Consider the following 19,393-nt stretch of genomic DNA (forward strand, 5'->3'; position numbering starts at 1 on the left):
AAAGTCCTGGCTACTATTATTATTATTACTTGCTAAGCTACTACTCTAGTTGGAAAAGCAGGATGCTATATTCCCAGGGGCTCCAGCAGGGAAAATAGCTCAGTGAGGAAAGGAAAAAGGAAATTTCAAATTTAAGAAGAGTAACAACATGAAAATAAATATATATCTCCTATGTAAACTATATAAACTTTAACAAAACAAGAGGAAGAGAAACTATACAGAATAACGTGCCCGAGTGCACCCTCAAAGGGAAGAAGCTATGAGTGAGGCAGGCGGTGTTTCTCCCCGGTACTCTTGGTGTTGCTCTAACAACTACATACGTAGTAAAGAGCGCTGTTTTGTAGTTAGAAAAAATGCAAATTAACAAAATTTGTCATTTTATTCATGTATCATGGGAGTTCCTTTATTGAGACTAAATTATGATAATCTAACCTCTTTTTCTTCTCATTATGCCAACTTCTATTTCAATAAAGTTAAAAAAGGCAAAAGAAAATTAATACTAAAAGTATCTTTAGTAATGCTTACGCCTGTAAACAACCAAACCAAAAATTGTTTTATGAACAAAAGATTTTGATAACATTTGCTTACATTTCAACTTTCGTACGATATTGAACAATAATTCTATCGTAGTTGTTGCAAATAGCTTTAAGTAGAATGTGATTGATGTAATATTAAGTTATATCTTTTATCATTTTATGAAAAAGTAGACCAATTTGCACAAAGGCTACCTAAAGAATTGGAAGAAAAGGTCAATAATTTTTTTTAGCTTTTTGATCAAGTATTGGAAAGGTAAAAACTAGAATGATTTTGCATCGCCAGAGGGATGAAACACTTAAAACATCAATATAGCATGAAAATCCCCAGTAATTAAAATATGAGAAAAGTTTTTATTACTAAGAACTTCACACAGTACTTTTATATAGTAAAATAAAAATGATAGGTCAAGTAATAATTCTCTTTCTTAGTAAGAGAATAAGAAGAATAATTTGGTAGTTTACCTTAATCAGCTGATTTGCAAGCGCAGATGATAGTCTTGATCATTTTACAAATGTAAACAATACATTTGCTGTTTTTATTGTTTTTTTTTCTTAGATTATAATTAAAGTCCTGTACAGTATAGTATATTAGTTTGTTTGTAAAATTAGTTAAAAGGGAAACATTTTCAACTGTCATGCCCTAAGAAAATATTACTTGCTTATTGATACTAGTAGATTGTTAAAAAATATTGATGTAAGAGGTTAAATCTGCATTATTTTTTCTAGTCTTATTTTCTTTTCAGCCATCCCTGGCTTCGTCAGTTGCTCGACCTCAGATAGATTTCAAGTCTCGGACAGAAGCTGCTGCGGAGCTCACTAAAGATAGAGCATCCCGTGACAGGTAAATTCTTTAATTTCTTTCTATATACAGTATATTAAGAATTCATAGAGGTAATATTAACTAGTGATATCAGATCAAAGGCAAATTAAATTTTAGTATTTTTGTAACACTTTTTTTTTTTTCTTTTTTAGGAATCGTCGAATGTTTGGTGCACTTCTAGGTACCTTGAAGAGATTTAAAAACGATGAGGCCAAGCAGAAAGATAAGGTTAGTATATTTAATAAATGTGTTTATTCCATCCTAGTTATTCTCATACTGTACATGTAAGGTATGCATTGGATGTCTTGTCTTTTATCACATTGCAGTATACTTGTTCTCTAGAAGTGTTTGTTTACTGAAACCCCTTTAATTGTAGATTACCTTAGTTAAGTGTAGTGAGGTCTAGTCACATCAACTTGTCCTGTTCATGATTGAAAGATATCCCCTATCTTTGCTTGTTTAAACCCACTTATGATGACTCACGTCTTATTTGTCCCTTTTTCTTGATTACACAGGTTTTGAGATTTTACACCATGCTACCATCTATTATTTATTACGTTGTCTTTTAATTTTCATTTATCGCAATTAAAAAATAATGCAATTCATTTCAATGATATACAATCATCAAGGCATTAACACTTTCTTACCTGCATAAACTTTAGGCTAGGAACCTTTTCAATATAGGTTTGAGAATTTAAGTTCCTTTCTTCATTCTCAGTTGTATTTCTTCTTCGGTCACCAATTGTTGACTGACTCGCTACTGCTGCGGTTTATAGACGTCAACTCAGACCAGCTAGGAAAATAGAATGCTCATATGAACGTTCGTAAAGAAAGTGGTAAAAAGGAGATAAAAACGCAAGATTCTTAATACGAATCACATTTACTATTATTTCGCTGAAAGCAGCACGTCAGGGAGGGATATTACTTTATAAGATATATTACATTATTACTAAGGTGTTCGTATTTGAACATGACCTTGGCTTAGACAAACTAAAGTTAAAACAACTGAACAAGACTAAAGATACCAAGAACAAAATGAATTTTAACACCAAAAATGACAAAAACAAACACCAATAATAAACTAAACAAGGAACCACTAGTTCAAACCCATAGTTACCTTCAAATAAAAGGGAACTAAAATAATAATTTCAACACATTCTTAGATAAGTTTTCCGTGTTAGCAATGTATGTTTAATGTGTAAGAAAGGTGTCCCTAGGTAGCTACTAGAATCCAAGGAAAAGATGGTTGAAATGCAGTGGTATGGAGAAGAGAGAACAGAAAATCATCTATTGAAGGCCAAATTGTATAGGATTTGGAACTAACTAATTTAGGCCAGGATATAAAGAATATGAAGTCCCTATAGTTATAAATTTCCTACATTGAGCCTTATCCCTGTATGATTTTATATATGTTAATAAATTAACTTTATAATGACAATGGCCCTAGTATTGTATACAATTTCCTAAATGACTATTTTTAATGATAAATTTACTCGTAAAATAAAAACCCCATGCCAGATATAAATGTGTAAAAAGATACCTATATAAAGTAGGCGCTGAATGTCTTTTCGGCTGAAGGCAATTTAGGCAAGCGCATACTCACGAGCACCTTTGTTGACCTGTAAGGGAATGCAAAAATTTAGTTAATACATAAAAATGGTGTTTAAGCTTACCTTATGTTATCTAGTATTTGGTAACACCAAATTTGTTCTCCTTAGCTGCCTTAAGCCGTCGGGGAACACTTTCAACGAGGTGCTGACAAATCTCTGGTTCGATACGGTTCCAAGCAGCAAGGATAGCAGCCTTAAATTTGTTGATTGTGGAGCAGTCAACTTTCTGCAATCGTTGTTTAATGATTGACCACCAATTTTCAATGGGACTAAAGTCAGGGAAATTAGGGGGCCAGTCACTAAAAATCTCCAGTGCTTTATCAATGCCATCATGTGGCAGCGTGCACCGTCTTGCTGAAGGATCAAAGCTCCTGTTTTCTCAAAACTTCCCTCTAAGAACTCATTTAGTACGACGTAATAAATATGCTGGTTCACTCTTTCATTATTTTCAAAAATTCACAATTCCCCAACTCCCTCATAGATCATAGAACCCCATACCATCAAAGTTTTAGGGAACTTTTCACGAGGACGAATAAGTTTTTCACTGTATTTATTGCCGCGTGGACTTCGCCAAACTTTCATCGAGGTGCTTGCTGAGCAATGAAATGTCGATTTGTCAGTGAACAACACTTGTTTCCAGTCATTAACGTCCCATTTACCAAACTTATCAAAAAACAACTTTCGTTTCTTAATATGGGGGTCAGTTAGCAAGCTCTTCTTAGGCACCATAACACACTTAAATCCCAATTGTTCTGTAACTGACATACAAACCACGCTATTTAATAGGGGTTATTACTTTCTGCGTAGCTGAAATGACGAGCCATTAGAATTTTAACGAGGGTTTACTACCCCACCGCTAGTTAGGGAGGGTAGCTTGCTACCCCCCCTCCCCCCCACACACACACCTGTGCTTGAGTTCACTTTTCTCTCGGCTCGGGTGATAGTCGGACGTGTCCGCTTTCACCCTCACCTTTCTGACAGCCATTAATGCTTTTTGCTTTTTCTTTTACAGGTGTGTTTGAAGTTGGCCTCTGCTATCATGAGAAAGTGTCCTGGATTACCCGACCGCCTTTGTGGTACGTTTATGTCGGCGGTCGATACGGACCCTCACACCCTTTGTCCTTATTGTAGGGGCCAACTGTGTAATAGAACTAGTAAGTGTGGTAAGTGTAGGGAGTGGTCTACCTCCCAGTGGGAGAGGTTTTCTCGGCAACGGAAGAAGTCTAAGCGGGATATTTCTCCTTCGAAGGTTTCTTTGAAAGGGGAAAATCCCAAGGACTCTTCTTCCGTTGCCCAAACCTCCTCCAAAGCTCCCGCTCGATCGGTTTCTTCCGAGAAACTGTCGAGTGGTAGCGTAGGCCATAGTTCTGTTGCCCGAACAGTGGGTTCGGGAGAGGGAGTTGCCTCCCATAGCGAGGCAGCTCATCCTCTTCCCCCGGGGGAGGATTTGAATATTAATTTGTGTAGTAATGATTTGTTTCAGCTTTGGTCTTCCTTGGGGCTTGAGGGTTCGCCCTCCAAGGAAGCCTTGTTTGACATGATCCGGTTGGGGGCCGCTGTCAAACAATCGCTGAGTTTGGCAGAGGTTGATCCTCTGTCAATCGTCGACGTTGTAGTGGCAGAGGCTTCCGATGCGGTATCTCCGACCTCTGTGCCTGATCAACCTGCTGTAGCTGAAGGCTTAGTTTCTTCCTCTGCTCATCCTTCGAGGGAGGAACTAAGTCCAACAGTCTCTCCTACCGGTGATTCTCCCCCTCGGGGGAGTTCACTCACAGAGACTCCTCTTTGGAGGACTGCTGACGGTCAGCGAGCCGGCCCTCAGAGGGCACATACGACATAAAGCTCGCCTTCCTTCACCTCACAAGGGTGTGAGGAGGCGCCTCTTCGGTTCATCGTTTCCGCCGCAGAGGAGCCTCGCCATCATTCTCAGACTCTCACAGCTACAACCCTTAACCTCTCTGCGGATCGTTCACAATCCCCTTCGGTGGAAGGTCGTCCTTACAAAGGACACGTCGACCTTCCACCCGTCAGACCTGCTGACCTGCCATCGCCGTTCCTGGCTGCTGATGCGCTGTGGGCGCCGACACATCCTGTTGTGAGACAGGCAACGTTCCCTTCGGGGCAACAAGGGCTTATGAGCAAGGTGGCACATACGTCCCTTACGCGCCAGCGCTCTCCTGTGCGCAAGCATTCATCTACTGCCGACGATGGTCCTGCTAAAGTGCGCCAGCCCTCTCCTGATCGCCAGGGCGCTACTGTGCGCCATCGTTTTCCTGCGCGCCAGAGCTCACCAACGTGCCAACGCTCTCCTGCGCGCCAACGATCTCCTGCGCGCCCACGATCTTCTGATCTGGGCGCAGTAGGGAAGTTGAATACTTCCCCTGCTCGTCAGCGCTAGCCAATGCGCCGTAGATCTCCACCTGCGCGCCATCCCTCGCCAGCACGCCTTCGCGTGCAGTCTCCCACGAGGATACACACGCGAGCCCACGCCCACGCCCATGCCCATCTCCCCAGCCCGATGTGCGTACTTATGCGCGCCCGCGCAAGAGATGTCTCTCCTGCACGCGCGCGCCCGACAGTATCATCGCTCGCACGGGCTCTTCAGCCTGACTCTGCATGCTCGCGAGCACGCAACCTTCCTTGTGCGCACCCTCTGCTGTCTCCGGCTCGCGCTCCTACGCGCCATCGCTTGCCCGCGCGCGACCCAGGGTATTCCCCATCACGCGAGCGCCAGCCCGATCACCAATAACCCCCTCAAGCGCGAGGCTGCAGGACAACGCGCGGCAAGTTCGTCATCGTTGACACCCCCCCAACAGAGGAGGTACTTCGACATCGTAGAGGAGATTTGTTTGGCTTTCCCCCTTCACCAGTCGTTGGAAGAGCTTAACAGGGGAGTCCCTCTTGAGAGACTCTCCAACCGGCAGGTCTCGTTCTCGGCAACGGAGATCCTTAGCCAGGAGAAGGTGGCGAAGTGTGCCATGCAGGCCACTTCGTGGCTGGATATCTGGCAAGGGACCTTAGGTATCCTGATACGTTCGGAGGATTAATCCAAAGAAAGTACCAGGAAGGCTGTGGAGACCTTTTTACTCTCAGGCACTCGCACGATCGAGTTTCTAGCCCACCATGTCTCGAACTTGTGGGCTAACACCATCTTGAAACGTCGAGATGTGGTGTCTGAGAGGTTCCATCGAAAGGTCCCTAATACCGAGATCAGCAGGCTCAGGCATTCTTCCGTTATGGAAAAGAACTTGATCCGTAAACAGTCAGGGATATCGCGTCCTGTTCACAACATCTCTACCTCCCCTGACAGCGGATCCAGTGTCGTTGAGCTCCCTTGCCATGGGATCAGCAAGGGGGCAAGCCCTTCGGGCAGAAGTCCAGACCATGTTGAAGAAGGGCACTCTCCAAGAGGTTCTCGACGGGTCTCCAGGCTTCTTCAGCCGACTCTTTCTTGTTAAGAAGGCGTCTGGAGGCTGAAGACCAGTCATCAACCTCTCGGCTCTGAACAAGTTTGTCAAGCAAACTCCGTTCAGCATGGTGACCGCTGACATGGTCAGACTTGCAGTGAGACTGCAAGACATCATGTGTACACTGGCTCAGAAGGACGCGTACTTCCAGATCCCAGTCTATCCGTCTTCAAGGAAGTACTTAAGATTCAGCCTAGACAACAAGGTTTACCAGTATCAAGGTGCTGTGTTTCGGTCTCTCCACAGCACCACAGGTTTTCACCAGTGTTCACCTTAATATCTTCGTGGGCACACAGGATTGGCATCCGTCTCCTCCGTTTTCTGGACGACTGGCTGATCCTAGCAGGCTCGGAGTCTTCCCTTCTTCGACACCGAGACAAACTTCTGGGACTTTGCCAAGATCTGGGGATTATGGTAAATCTCAAGAAATCCTTTCTGCTTCCCACTCAAAGACTGGTATACCTAGGCATGATCATAGACACCAATCTCCACAAAGCCTTCCCATCAGACGACAGGATAGCAAGGCTGAGGAGGGTCGCAAGCCCTTTCCTCAGACGAGAAAAACTTCCAGCCCAATCGTGGTTACGTCTCCTTGGTCACCTCTCATCTTTGGCTCGTCTAGTTCCCAACGGTTGCCTCAGGATGAGATCCCTCCAGTGGCGACTCAAGTCTCGGTGGAATCATGGTTATGATTCCCCGGACATCATGATCCCTATGGGACCTGCGGAATGGACGGACCTCGAGTGGTGGGTGACAGACGAGAACCTACGAAGAGGAGTGGATCTATCTCGTCCTCCCCCCGGATTTCATGCTGTTTTCGGACGCCTCAAAGAAAGGGTGGAGGGCCCACGTTCTGCAACACAGGCCTGTGGGCTGAATCAGAAAAGTGCCTCCATATAAATATGCTAGAGATGAAGGCCGTCTTCCTGGCCCTTCAACAGTTCCAACAATACCTGGCGGGTCACTCTGTGGTGGTGATGAGCGACAACACCACAGTAGTGGCTTACATCAACAAGCAAGGAGATACCTTTTCAAAGCAGCTATCCCATCTTGCAATAGAGATACTGCGATGGACCGAAGTCCACTCGATTCCACTATCGGCACGTTTCATTCCAGGCAAGAGGAATGTGCTCGCCGACAATCTGAGCAGAGCGTCTCAGATACTGAGTACCGAGTGGTCTTTGGATCATCTAGTAGCCAACAAAGTCCTGACTTTGTGGGGTTCCCCGACTGTGGATCTGTTCACGACAGCGTTGAACTTCAAGCTTCCGCTGTACTGCTCACCCGTTCTGTCTGATGAGGAGGGTGCTCAACAAGACCAGAATATTGGTCAATCTTTCAATGACCCTTATAGCTCCGCTGTGGCATCACGCGGAATGGTTTCCGGACCTTCTGCAACTCCTAACGTAACTTCCGAGAGAACTCCATCCGCGACACGAGCTACTCAGACAACCACATGCCAACATCTTCCACAAAGCCGTAGCTTCACTACGACTTCACGCCTGGAGACTATCCAACATCTCCCTGCTGAGAGAGGATTTTTGCAACAAGTTGCGGTTAGGATGTCTGGACATCTACGAAAGTCATCCGCAACTGTCTACCAGGCAAAGTGGAAAGTCTTCTGTGGTTGGTGTCGTGGAAGGGGTATCTGTCCACTCAATGCCACTATTCCAACAATAGCGGAGTTCTTTGTGTATTTGCGGGAAGAAATGCGCCTTTCAGTCTCGGCGGTGAAAGGTTATCGCTCAGCCTTAAGTCTAGCCTTCAGGCTCAAAGGATTGGACATTTCTTCCTCGCTGGAACTTTCCCTACTCATACGAAGTTATAATCTTACCTGCCCTCAGTCGGAAGTGAAACCTCCTCCATGGAATCGTGGTTCGAGTTCTCAGGTCTCTTAAGAGACCTCCCTATGAACCATTACGCCAGGCTTCAGATCGCCACCTAATTTGGAAGACGGTGTTCCTACTAGCTTTGGCCTCGGCCAAGCGAGTCGGTAAACTTCATGGTCTCTCATATGACATCGCCCATTCAAGGGGATGGGGGGAGGTAACGTTCAAATTCGTCCCTGAGTTTATTGCTAAGACTCAAGAATCCGGGGGTGCCGGACCCTCGGTTCGACTCCCTCCAGATTTCGAGTCTTCGTTCTGTAACAGATGACCCAGACCATCTCCTATTGTGCCCAGTAAGGAGTCTGAGGCTATATCTCTAAAGAACGGCTGCAGTCCGTCCCCAGGTGCAGGCATTGTTTGTGAGCACTGGGAGTACTAAGAGGGGGTCACCAAGAACACCATCTCGGCATGGATTCGTAGGGTGATTCATCTGTCCCTGAATCCAGACCCTCCTCCATCATGTCGCCCTAGAGCACATGATGTCAGGGGCGTAGCTACGTCCCTGGCCTTCAAGAAAAATTTCTCAGTGACGCAGGTGCTCCAAGCTGGGGTGTGGAAGCGTCAGACGACCTTCACAGCCCACTACCTGCAAGACGTGACCCACAGGAGGCTCGATACGTTATCTATTGGCCCTATGGTGGCTGTACAACAGCTGGTTTAAAACCTCAGGCTCCTTAATGGACAAGTAGCAGAAGGTTGAGGGCAATGTTACCCAGTCTTAGTCTGCATGAATGAAAAGGTATGTCTGTCCCTTATTCTTTTCTTCATCCTCCCCTCTCTTGGGGAAAGCAGCATCCTGGGTTCTCTGCACAGCTGACCTCAAACCACTGCAGGTAAACCATGTTTCCTTGTGTTCCTAATACTGTCACGTACCCATACCCTGACGAGGTGGGATTGGGAGAGTCCTAGCCTAAAGTTTCCATCTAAAGGACTACAGGTCAACTTCCTAGGACGAGCCACACTTTATACCTTCACACACAGCTTACGTAGGCCGCAGTCCTTGCGTAGCAAGGTTCTAGCGAGGTGCAGGGACTCTATTGTTGAGTGCTGACACACTCAGATACCGAGTCCCTGGGCAAAGCCAAAAGCCAGTACTGGCTGGGACTTTCCACCCTTCCTAATGGGTGAGTCACCCCTATTAAATAGTGTGGTTTGTATGTCAGTTACGGAACAAATGACAAATTCGTAGATAATTTGTATTTCTCCTAACTTTACAAACCTTAGCTATTTAATCAAACTTGCCCGCCAGCCCTATCCTCCTTGAAGTCCTACCTCTAAGCAAAGTGAGCTCAAGCACAGGTGTGTGGGGGGGGGGGGGGTAGCAAGCTACCCTCCCTACCCCCCGCTAACTAGCGGTGGGGTACTAAACCCTCGTTAAAATTCTAATGGCTCGTCATTTTAGCTACGTCGAAAGTAATAACCCCTATTAAATAGCTAAGGTTTGTATAGTTGGGAAAAATACAAATTATCTACGAATTTGTATCTTCACAGACAAGTACGTCTGTAAAGTACGTACTTTACACTTTCCTAAAATTTCAGGATGTTTTTCCCTGAATTGACGAGCACTGAACGAAGGATTAAGCTCTACTTCATGTCTCATAAGCGAAATAGATCGTTCAGATAACAAGGGGGGCCTCCCACACTTCATGGCAGGGAGGGGTACCTCTTTCCTTCCTGAAACCTTGTATCTCGCGACAATGTTCTGGACGGTTCGATCCTTTACATCCGTCTGACGAACGATTTCAGCGGTACTTAAACCTAATTCAAAGCATTGAATGACCCTCATACGATTATCCCTTGAAGTATACAGTACACACCCACCATTACAAATAAAGGAACAGGGGGGGGGACACTTTGAGAAAAACCAGTCCTGACAGGAGCATATGCAGCACAAACTGACTTCTACCACGGCTGATAATAAGCTACTAATCTGTTATTGTTTCCTCGATCTAGACCGCAGTGGAAACAAGGAAAAGGTGCCAATTAATCATTTTTTTCTTAGGAATGTTCCGTGACGGATATAGAGGATTCCTTAAAACGGTGAAAAAATTTATCCCGAAAACACTTTCGGCGCCCACTTTATATCAGATACTTAGGTACTCTGTGCTATGAATGTAAAGTGAAAGAAATCTGTTATTTTTCCAAGGATTAAGAGCAGTTGGCAGTTCTATGCTTGTCAAATGTTTATCAACTGACTTACTCTAAATATCATTTGGCATACATAGGATTAAGTACAAGAAATCTTAATTGTGCATAGACAAGCAAATATTTGTTGGATGTAAGAGGTGTGTGAGAGAAGGAAGTTGAGAGTTAATGTGGGTAAGAGTAAGGTTATGAGATGTACGAGAATGGAGGGTGGTGCAAGGTTGAATGTCATGTTGAATGGAGAGTTACTTGAGGAGGTGGATCAGTTTAAGTACTTGGGGTCTGTTGTTGCATCAAATGGTGGAGTGGAAGCAGATGTACGTCAGAGAGTGAATGAAGGGTGCAAAGTGTTGGGGGCAGTTAAGGGAGAAGTAAAAAATAGAGGGTTGGGCATGAATGTAAAGAGAGTTCTGTATGAGAAAGTGATTGTACCAACTGTGATGTATGGATTGGAGTTGTGGGGAATGAAAGTGACGGAGAGACAGAAATTGAATGTGTTTGAGATGAAATGTCTTAGGAGTATGGCTGGTGTATCTCGAGTAGATGGGGTTAGGAATGAAGTAGTGAGGGTGAGAACGGGTGTAAGGAATGAGTTAATAGCTAGAGTGGATTTAAATGTGTTGAGGTGGTTTGGCCATGTTGAGAGAATGGAAAATGGCTGTCTGCTAAAGAAGGTGATGAATGGAAAAGTTGATGGGAGAAGTACAAGAGGAAGGCCAAGGTTTGGGTGGATGGATGGAGTGAAGGAAGCTCTGGGTGATAGGAGGATAGATGTGAGAGAGGCAAGAGAGCGTGCTAGAAATAGGAATGAATGGCAAGTGATTGTGACGCAGTTCCGGTAGGCTTTGCTGCTTCCTCCGGTGCCTTGGAAGACCGCGGAGGCAGCAGCAGTAGGGGATTCAGCATTATGAAGCTTCATCTGTGGTGGATAATGTGGGAGGGTGGGCTGTGGCACCCCTAGCAGTACCAGTCGAACTCGGTTGAGTCCCTTGACAGGCTGGGAGGAACGTAGAGAGGAGAGGTCCCCTTTTCTGTTTCATTTGTTTGATGTCGGCGACCCCCCAAAATTGGGGAAAGTGCCTTGGTATATGTATGTATGTAAGACTGGACTAACTGGTACGGTACTACTCCTCTGCTCAGCTATCCAGAAGGTTCAGTAACATGAAGTGTAGTCTGAGGGATAAGTTGTTTACATGGTTTGGTTAATTTTGACTTTATTTGCCTTTTGCCTACATGTTTTAATTTTTTTTTCTTATTGGGGATTTTTTATTTTAAGGTCCAGACTTGACTGGCAGTAAGTCTGTTTATCACTAGTGTATCGCTTATGAACCAGCTGATTAAAGGTCTTTATAAGATGATTCCACAGAATATCATGTTCTCCAAAGATATTTTAGCATATGTACTTTATTGAAGGAAATGTGGTGAAAAATTTAGATTTATCCTTTCAGTTCCTTCCCAGTTGCAAATGAAAAAAGGAAGAAGCTATTTTGGAAAGATTATCAAAATTTTTCACCTTTTTTCCAAGGTGTTACCTTAGATCAGGTACACCAACAGGTAATCATGTGTGTTGAAACTTGTTATAGGAGGAGCAGCGTGCTGCTATAGATCGTAAGCTTGAAGAGAAAGGTCGCGCTGAAAAGGAAGAACTGAGGCGAGAACGATTGGAACTCTTTAATCAGAGAAAAGCCAGGCAAGCTCAGATAAGACGTCTAACTTATAAGATGGAACGTGTTAAAGAGGTGAGTTGTAAAACAATCTTGAAAGGTCCGTGAAAGGGCTAGTGACATCAGTGCACTTCATGCAGTGCCCTGTAGTCATTACTCAAGGGGCTGGCAGTGTTCCTTTGGTTCCTAGGTGCCCTTGCTTTGTATAATTCTACTTTATCTCTGTTCTTGTTCCTATTCTTTCGTATTACTGTCTAACATCTTTCCTCCCAGTTGCATTCAAGTGCTGAAAGGCCTAACGACCCCTCAGTGCTGGGCTATAAATCCCCTATGTGTAAATCCAATCCAATCTTGCAAGATGCATATAGAAAAGAACCACCAAATAAAAGTAAATTGTCTACGTTTGTATTTTTATGTGATATCATGACTTGCTTTCTTGTGAAATATATTATTTTTACAATTCTTAGTTAAACTATTTTGAATATTGATGTGTAAATTTTTTTTGTTAGCATGAGGCTTGGGAGGCCCACATGATGAAGTTGACAAAGTTTATAAGAACAAAATCCTCTCCCCGAATATTTTGGATTCCTCGCGTACCCACATCTAGGACCACTAGCCTTGTGCGAGCCACACATGATATTATCTCAAGTAAGTTCAGTATGGGTTTTTATTTTGACTCATTTGCTTATCTGTAAATCACAACAATCACAATGAATGTCAATATGTCTCTTCCCTTTTTTTCATCATGCAAATTATTTAAAAGTTTTTGCATTTGCCAAAATTATTCAATTTATAAATACAGTATATAGCAAGTTTTATAGTGATTAACTTTTTATTTTATCATTTTCAAATAGCAAAAGTGTTTTCAAATCCAGAAATGTGTTGGAACAAGATTGTCACCCATATAAGTTCAATATGTCAAGTGGTCAACTGATTTTTCTTATAGGGGAACTAGAGCAAGATCGCCAGCGCTTGAAAGAAGACTTGGAAGATATTCTTGGATCTCGAGCAGATGATGACCAGGGCGAAGAGGGCAGGGATGCTGCGGAAGAGGGGGGGGAGGAGGAGGAGGACTCTTTCGTGAGCAGGGGGGTCCGCTCTGAGGTCATGAGGCATGGGGAGGGGGGTACCAATGATTCTATTGATAACTGTGCAGGTAAGATTGTAGTTATTACTGTATATAATTTGCCCTCTAATAGTTTGTTTTTATGAACTCTAGGGGAAACTAGTTTGGTTTCATTTTGATTTATTTCCAATTGCCTTTTAGCTAAAGTGGAGTACATGCTAAGGAATTCATAGTAATCCTTTCTTTTAATATGAATTTCCAGGGTTATTCCCTCCATTTAGATGCTGAACTGTTGCTTTTTTAATACATTCTTAGATATTTTTGTTGAACTTTTTAAACAGCATGAAAAGATACACATTGGATAGGTTTGCAACGGATATTTGATCTTTCTATTAATTTTTCCTATGCTGTCATCTGTAGCATGCCTTATTTTACTGAAATAGACATAGACACAATCAATCAATCTCCTCTCTCTCTCTCTCTCCTCTCTCTCTCTCTCTCTCTCTCTCTCTCTCTCTTTGTGTGACTAGAGAAGTTCAGTATGCTGTTAAGGCTCAAACAAATGAAATGGCAAAGAGTAATATATATATATATATATATATATACACACACACACACATACATATACAGATACATACTTATATATACATGTATATATTTTGTACTGGTGCAGCATATACTGTATACTAACAGCTATCTCATATATTCAATTATTTCTTTTTCAAGGAAACATACATAGTAAACACATGAGATATGATTTGAATAATATAAGATTTTTTCAGGTTTAGCCTACTTGCTATTCTGTTGATATGTAATTAGGAAATTGTATGCTCAAGATGTGTACCGTAAGGGTAGATTGTTGATAAATATTTTGCTTAACAACAGGGTTGTTACCCCCTAACCCCATCGTTATTAATCGAGTACCTGTCTATCAATTGAAAGGAAATTTATTCAGCTACAGGATGAAAGGTATATATTTCAAAATTTCTGTACTAATAGTTTGTGTACTAAGTTTTGTTAAATAAAACTTGCTAAAAAAGAAAAAAAAAAGTTAGTCCATTTTATATCTATTTTCAAATGTTAGGGCTGGTTGGAATCCAAAGGGTTCAGATTCATGACTGAAGTGTGGGAGAAGATCATATTATAAGCAAGGAATCTGTCGAGATAGTTTTGTCTGTAAGCAGAAAAGAGCTGAGAACTCAAAATTTAAGATTGTTAGGCCAAAAACTTGCTGGAAGGTCCAAGAAATTTGGAAAAAAGGCAATAGATCATGGTTGTTATGGACATAGGAAGAAAGGTCACATGAAAAGGCATACCTGTAAATGAAAGAAGTCAAAAAATTTTTTATTATGATGTAAGGTATTGATTTTTTATGAAAAAAAAAAAAAAAAACTTTCAAAAAAGTAGATTATGTAGCAACTATTAATTTTTCTAACAGTTTTTGTTATTATGGTGTTTAGAGTCTTGAAATTAGGACCCATATTTACATTCATTTTTTGTACATCAGTTAGTATTAGCATAGATTGCAAAATCTTTTATTTCACTAGTGGAGGTCCCCTGAAAAGGATTTCCTTAGGGCTTTAATAGCTTGGGGTATATTTTCCCAAATGCATGAGAACCAAGTACAGTACTCAATGTTTTTAGTTTTCCAACAACATTCATTATTGGTTGCTGTATTGTGTTCTTTCTTGTAATATTTATTTTTTGTTGCAGATTTGTTAGATTACGAGGCTGAGGAGGGAGAGCTAGTGTATGATGAGGCAGACCTGTCAGGTAAGGATAATAATGACACTGAACGTGTAGTAGTTCAGGTGGATGGGCGTGGGGATGGAGGGAGGAAGGTAGAAATTGTGGGAGGTCAGTCATTGGAAAAGGTAGAGGGATTGACAAAGATGGTGGGTGGGAATGACAGTGAAAAAGAAAACCAGAGTAAGCTCAAAGATAAAGATAAGAGTAAAGATAGGGATAAAGACCGAAGTTCAGATAAAGATCGGGACAAAGACAGAAGGCATAGGGATAAGGGGAGGGAGAAGGATAGGGGGAAGGATAGAGACAGGGGCAAAGAAAAGGATAGGGACAAGGGCAAGGAATCTGAACGAGATAAGGGTAAAGATCATCGCACCAGTAAAGAAAATGATAAAAAGAAGGACAGATCCAGAGATAGTAACAGAGATGCAGAAAAGGAAAAATCCAAGGCTTCTGCAGAGCTAGAAGAACCACATTTACCAGACCTTGAGGCTACAATTGTGCACATTAAGATTGAAAAAGATGATGATGATTTTAGTACAAAGGAGTCTGAATCAATATCAAAAACTATTAAAGAAGAAAAGGCAGATAAATCAAATAAATGTGTAGAAGAAGACAAAACAGCTAATGGTACAGATGTACAGCCAGATGGAGAACTTCCACCATCACCAACAATTGCAGATTTCCCAATGCCTTCAGATTCTCCATCACCTCCAAGGGTATCAGCGACTGTTCCTTCTCCAGCAGTTGCAGCTTCTACAGCCCCTTCTAATCCTGCACCTGCTTCCTCTCCTAAAACAGTCTCCCCCCCACCTGTCCTCACATCTCCTCCCATACCAAAATCTCCTCCACTACCACCTAAAGATTCATTTGAAACCACCACTCCATCACAAATTCTGGGTACAGCTGTTGTTGGAAAGGAACAGAGTGCAGATGTCTCTGGGGAGAGCAAAGAAGAGGCTGTGGAAGTAGAATCTAAGAAAAAAGAAGTATCGGTAACTAATCTAGATATTAATCCTGGTGATATACAGTTACCTGAAGGCAACCCAATAAAGTCTGCAATACCTGCAGATAATAAGAAGTCAACAAAGCATAAACTTCTGAAGGAAAATAAAAAGGTAAGTGGCAGGGAACAAAAGAAAAAGAAGGGGGATAAAAAAGGTAAAGATAAGCATCATGGTTCTTCAGATGATAGTTCAAGTGATGACAGTAGTAGCAGCAGCAGCGAAAGTAGTGAAAGTGACAGCTCAGACTCGGAAAGTTCTTCATCCTCTGATTCTTCTTCCGGCTCATCATCAGATTCTGAGAGTGATTCAAGCTCAAGCAGTAGTTCTGACTCTGAATCTGGTGGGCCAAAGAAGAAGAAACAGATGAAGAAGAGAAGAGGCTCAAGAAGTGAAGAGGATAGTAGTAGTGACAGTGAGAGAGAAGGAAAGCCAAAAAAGAAGAAGAAATATGACCAGAAGAAACAAAAGGACTTGAAGAAGAAAAACTTGAAAGTAAAAGTTGAGCAACATAGTGATGAGGACAAGTTGAAAAAAAGCAGTTCAAGTAAAGATAAAAAGAAAGAAAAGGATGCAGAGAAAGGTAAAGAAAAAGAAACAAGCCACAAAACTAGGGACAAGGAGAGAGAACGAGATGCATCCAAACGACAGGAGAGAGAAAAGGCGAGAAATTCTGGTCGAAGTAAAAGTAGAGAGAGAAAGAGGGATAGGAGTAAGAGCAGAGATAAGAGTAGGAGAGACATAAGTAGAGATAATAGAAGAGAAAGGAAAGAGAGGCGTTAGATTGGGTGTAATTTTAGGTGTTTTTTCTATTTTCCAAGGGGGGGTTGTTTAATTAGGATAAGTTTGAAAGTTGTATATATATTATGTATAGGATGAATTTTCCCCACTTTTTATTCATTTTTATTTTTTCCTTTAATTGTATAGATTATGCCATAATATTTTTTTTGGTTTTTGTCATTTAAAGTTACCTTGAAGATAAAATTCTAAATTTTTCTTTATTTGAAGACATGATAGACTCAGCCATGCCTGAAGTTTTATGATTAAATATATACATTGTTGTAAAAGGTAATTTTTATGCTAAGACATTGAAATGATTTTCAGCCATGGTTGTCATATATTTCCGTTTTTATTAACTTGTTTATATGATGATTAGCTTAAACTTCTTTTTCCAGTCCATGTAAGTCAGATTTTTGTGTAATAAATAGTAAAAAAAAATTGTTTTACTTTATCCTTTGAGTGTTGTCTGAAATATTGTCAGATGTTCCTGTCAATAGATTAGGTTTGTTCCTACACCAATATAAACTCTAGTCATTTATATGGGTTTACTATATTGCTATTTTGCTATAACCAAAATATAAAAAGCCCTCTGGGTCTAGCAACATTGTATGATTCCCCTCTGTTCCCACATTGGAGCCTGCATCTCTGAATTTACTTTACTCTTGGTCGCTGTGACGATCGTATGATTGAACGCTGTCTACTCTGTGTTTGTTCCGTAACCGAAATACAAACCACGCTATTTACATTGGGTTTACCTTTTAGCGTAGCTGAAATGACGAGCCAATAGTTTTTAACGAGGGTTAATTACCCCCGCGCTAGTTAGCTTGCTCCCCCCCCCCCCCACACACACACACACACACCGGTGATTTGCTCCACTTCACTTTTGGCTCCGGCGATGAACAGACGTGTCTGTCCATCGTCATCGTTGACAGCCTTTAATCTTTTTTCTGCTTTTTCTCTACAGCATGTGTGTGTTAGAAGTTGACCACCTTTATTATTGCTATGCGTACGTGCCCTGGAATTGCCGGCCGCCCTTGTGGTACCTTTATGTCGGCCACGGATACGGATCCTCACACCCTTTGCCCGCAGTGTCGAGGCCGACGGTGTGATCAGGAAAATATGTGTAGTGAGTGCAGGGAGTGGTCTGCCTCCCAGTGGGAGAGGTTTGGCCGCCGACGTAAGAAGAAGTCCAAGAGAGACCGTTCTCCTTCTGGGGTTGCCTTGAAGGAGGAAGGTTCTCGGGACGCTTCTTTCGCCGCCAAAACCTCCTCCAAAGCTCCCCCTCATTCGGCTCCTAAGGAGAGTCGGCCGAGTGGTAGCGCAGGCCCTAGTTCTGTTTCCCGACCTTGGGTGGGGGGAGAGGGCGTCGCCTCCCATAGCGGGGTGGTTCCCCCTCCTCCTCCGGGGGAGGTTATTGATGAATCACTGTCTAATGATGATCTTTTACAGATTTGGGCTTCCCTGGGGCTTAAGGGCTTGCCCTCCAGGGTTGCCCTGATTGACCTTGTCCAGTTGGGGGCCGCCGTTAAGCAGTCGCCGGTGATAGCAGAGGTAGACCCTCTGTCTATCGTCGACGTCGTGGTGGCAGAGGCCTCCGACGGGGCAGGGCAATCCTCTGCAGGTGCAGTTGGGGATGTTGGTGCTGACGGCTCTCCTTCCCCTTCCGTACATCCTTCGAAGGGGGAAGGGAGTCCTACAGGCTCTTCTGCTGTCCAGCTTCCCTCTATGGGAAGTGCCTTGACTGAGACTCCCCTTCGGAGGACTGATGGTCCTGATGATCTTCCTCGTGGCCGCCTTCGCCGTAAGGCTCACCGTCCGCTGCGTCACAAGGGCCTCCCATCTCCTTATAAGGGTGTTAAGAGGCGCCTTTTTGGATCTTCTTCTTCCGAAGGGGGGACTCCTCGTCGTAAACAGCCTACAGCTCCAGCTTCATTAGACCTCTCTGGGGATAGGTCTCCTACTCCTGCTAGAACTTCACCTTCTGGGGCAGATGTTCAGCAACCTGATCTCGTCACCCGACGGGCAACGGTCCCTTCGGGGCAAAGGGATTCTTCCCTTACACGTGCAGTGTTAGCGCACAGGCGCTCTCCTGCTCGTCAGCGCTCTCCTACTCGTCAATGCTCACCTGTTCGCCGGCGCTCTCCTGATGTTCATCCTCCTTCTCGCCAGCGCTCTCCTGAGGACATCCTTCAACCTGTTGTTCCTGAAGAGCGCTCAGCGCGCCAGCGTTCCCCTGCTCGCCCTTCTGCAGTGTTAGCGCACAGGCGCTCTCATGCTCGTCACCCCTCAGATGCTGAAGCCTTGATGAGGATGGGGGGCTTAGGGATCAGCAGCTGGGGTCTAATGAACAGTGGGAACTACTTCCCTCTGGACCTCTGTGCCCAGCTGTTGATCCAACTAAATCAGTCAGCACTTTCTCTTTTACTTTTGGTTATTTCTTTTTTCTCCCATCTCTTCATTTTGGGCTGATATTTTTGACGACTTTGGCATGTTCGATTATACTTTGGATTTGGCACAATGTGGATGGACGGCATTCCATCTCAACCTGTGCCAATTTAGACGCCATCACCCTCTGGCAGACCCCATTGGGTGCAGACCAAGTCTGTTAAGAGTCGGGCTCCAGTGATACGGTTTTAAGTCGCCCATATTTGCGGGTAATGGGTGAC

At 43.3% G+C, this 19,393-nt stretch overlaps 1 protein-coding gene across 1 annotated transcript in view; it reads left to right on the forward strand.

Moving 5' to 3' along the window:
- Positions 1-17,157, forward strand: part of LOC137630699 (pinin-like) — a 42,391-nt gene extending 25,234 nt beyond the window's left edge. Inside the window, exons 4-9 of the mRNA XM_068362330.1 lie at positions 1,280-1,377; positions 1,509-1,584; positions 12,051-12,206; positions 12,641-12,779; positions 13,078-13,287; positions 14,911-17,157. Coding sequence (XP_068218431.1) covers positions 1,280-1,377; positions 1,509-1,584; positions 12,051-12,206; positions 12,641-12,779; positions 13,078-13,287; positions 14,911-16,730 — 2,499 coding nt within the window. The 3' untranslated portion in view covers positions 16,731-17,157. The remainder of the gene's footprint in view (positions 1-1,279; positions 1,378-1,508; positions 1,585-12,050; positions 12,207-12,640; positions 12,780-13,077; positions 13,288-14,910) is intronic.
- Positions 17,158-19,393: the final 2,236 nt, after the last annotated feature.

This window comes from Palaemon carinicauda, chromosome 38 (assembly GCF_036898095.1).
Source record: "Palaemon carinicauda isolate YSFRI2023 chromosome 38, ASM3689809v2, whole genome shotgun sequence".
Classification (NCBI taxonomy): Eukaryota; Metazoa; Arthropoda; class Malacostraca; order Decapoda; family Palaemonidae; genus Palaemon; species Palaemon carinicauda.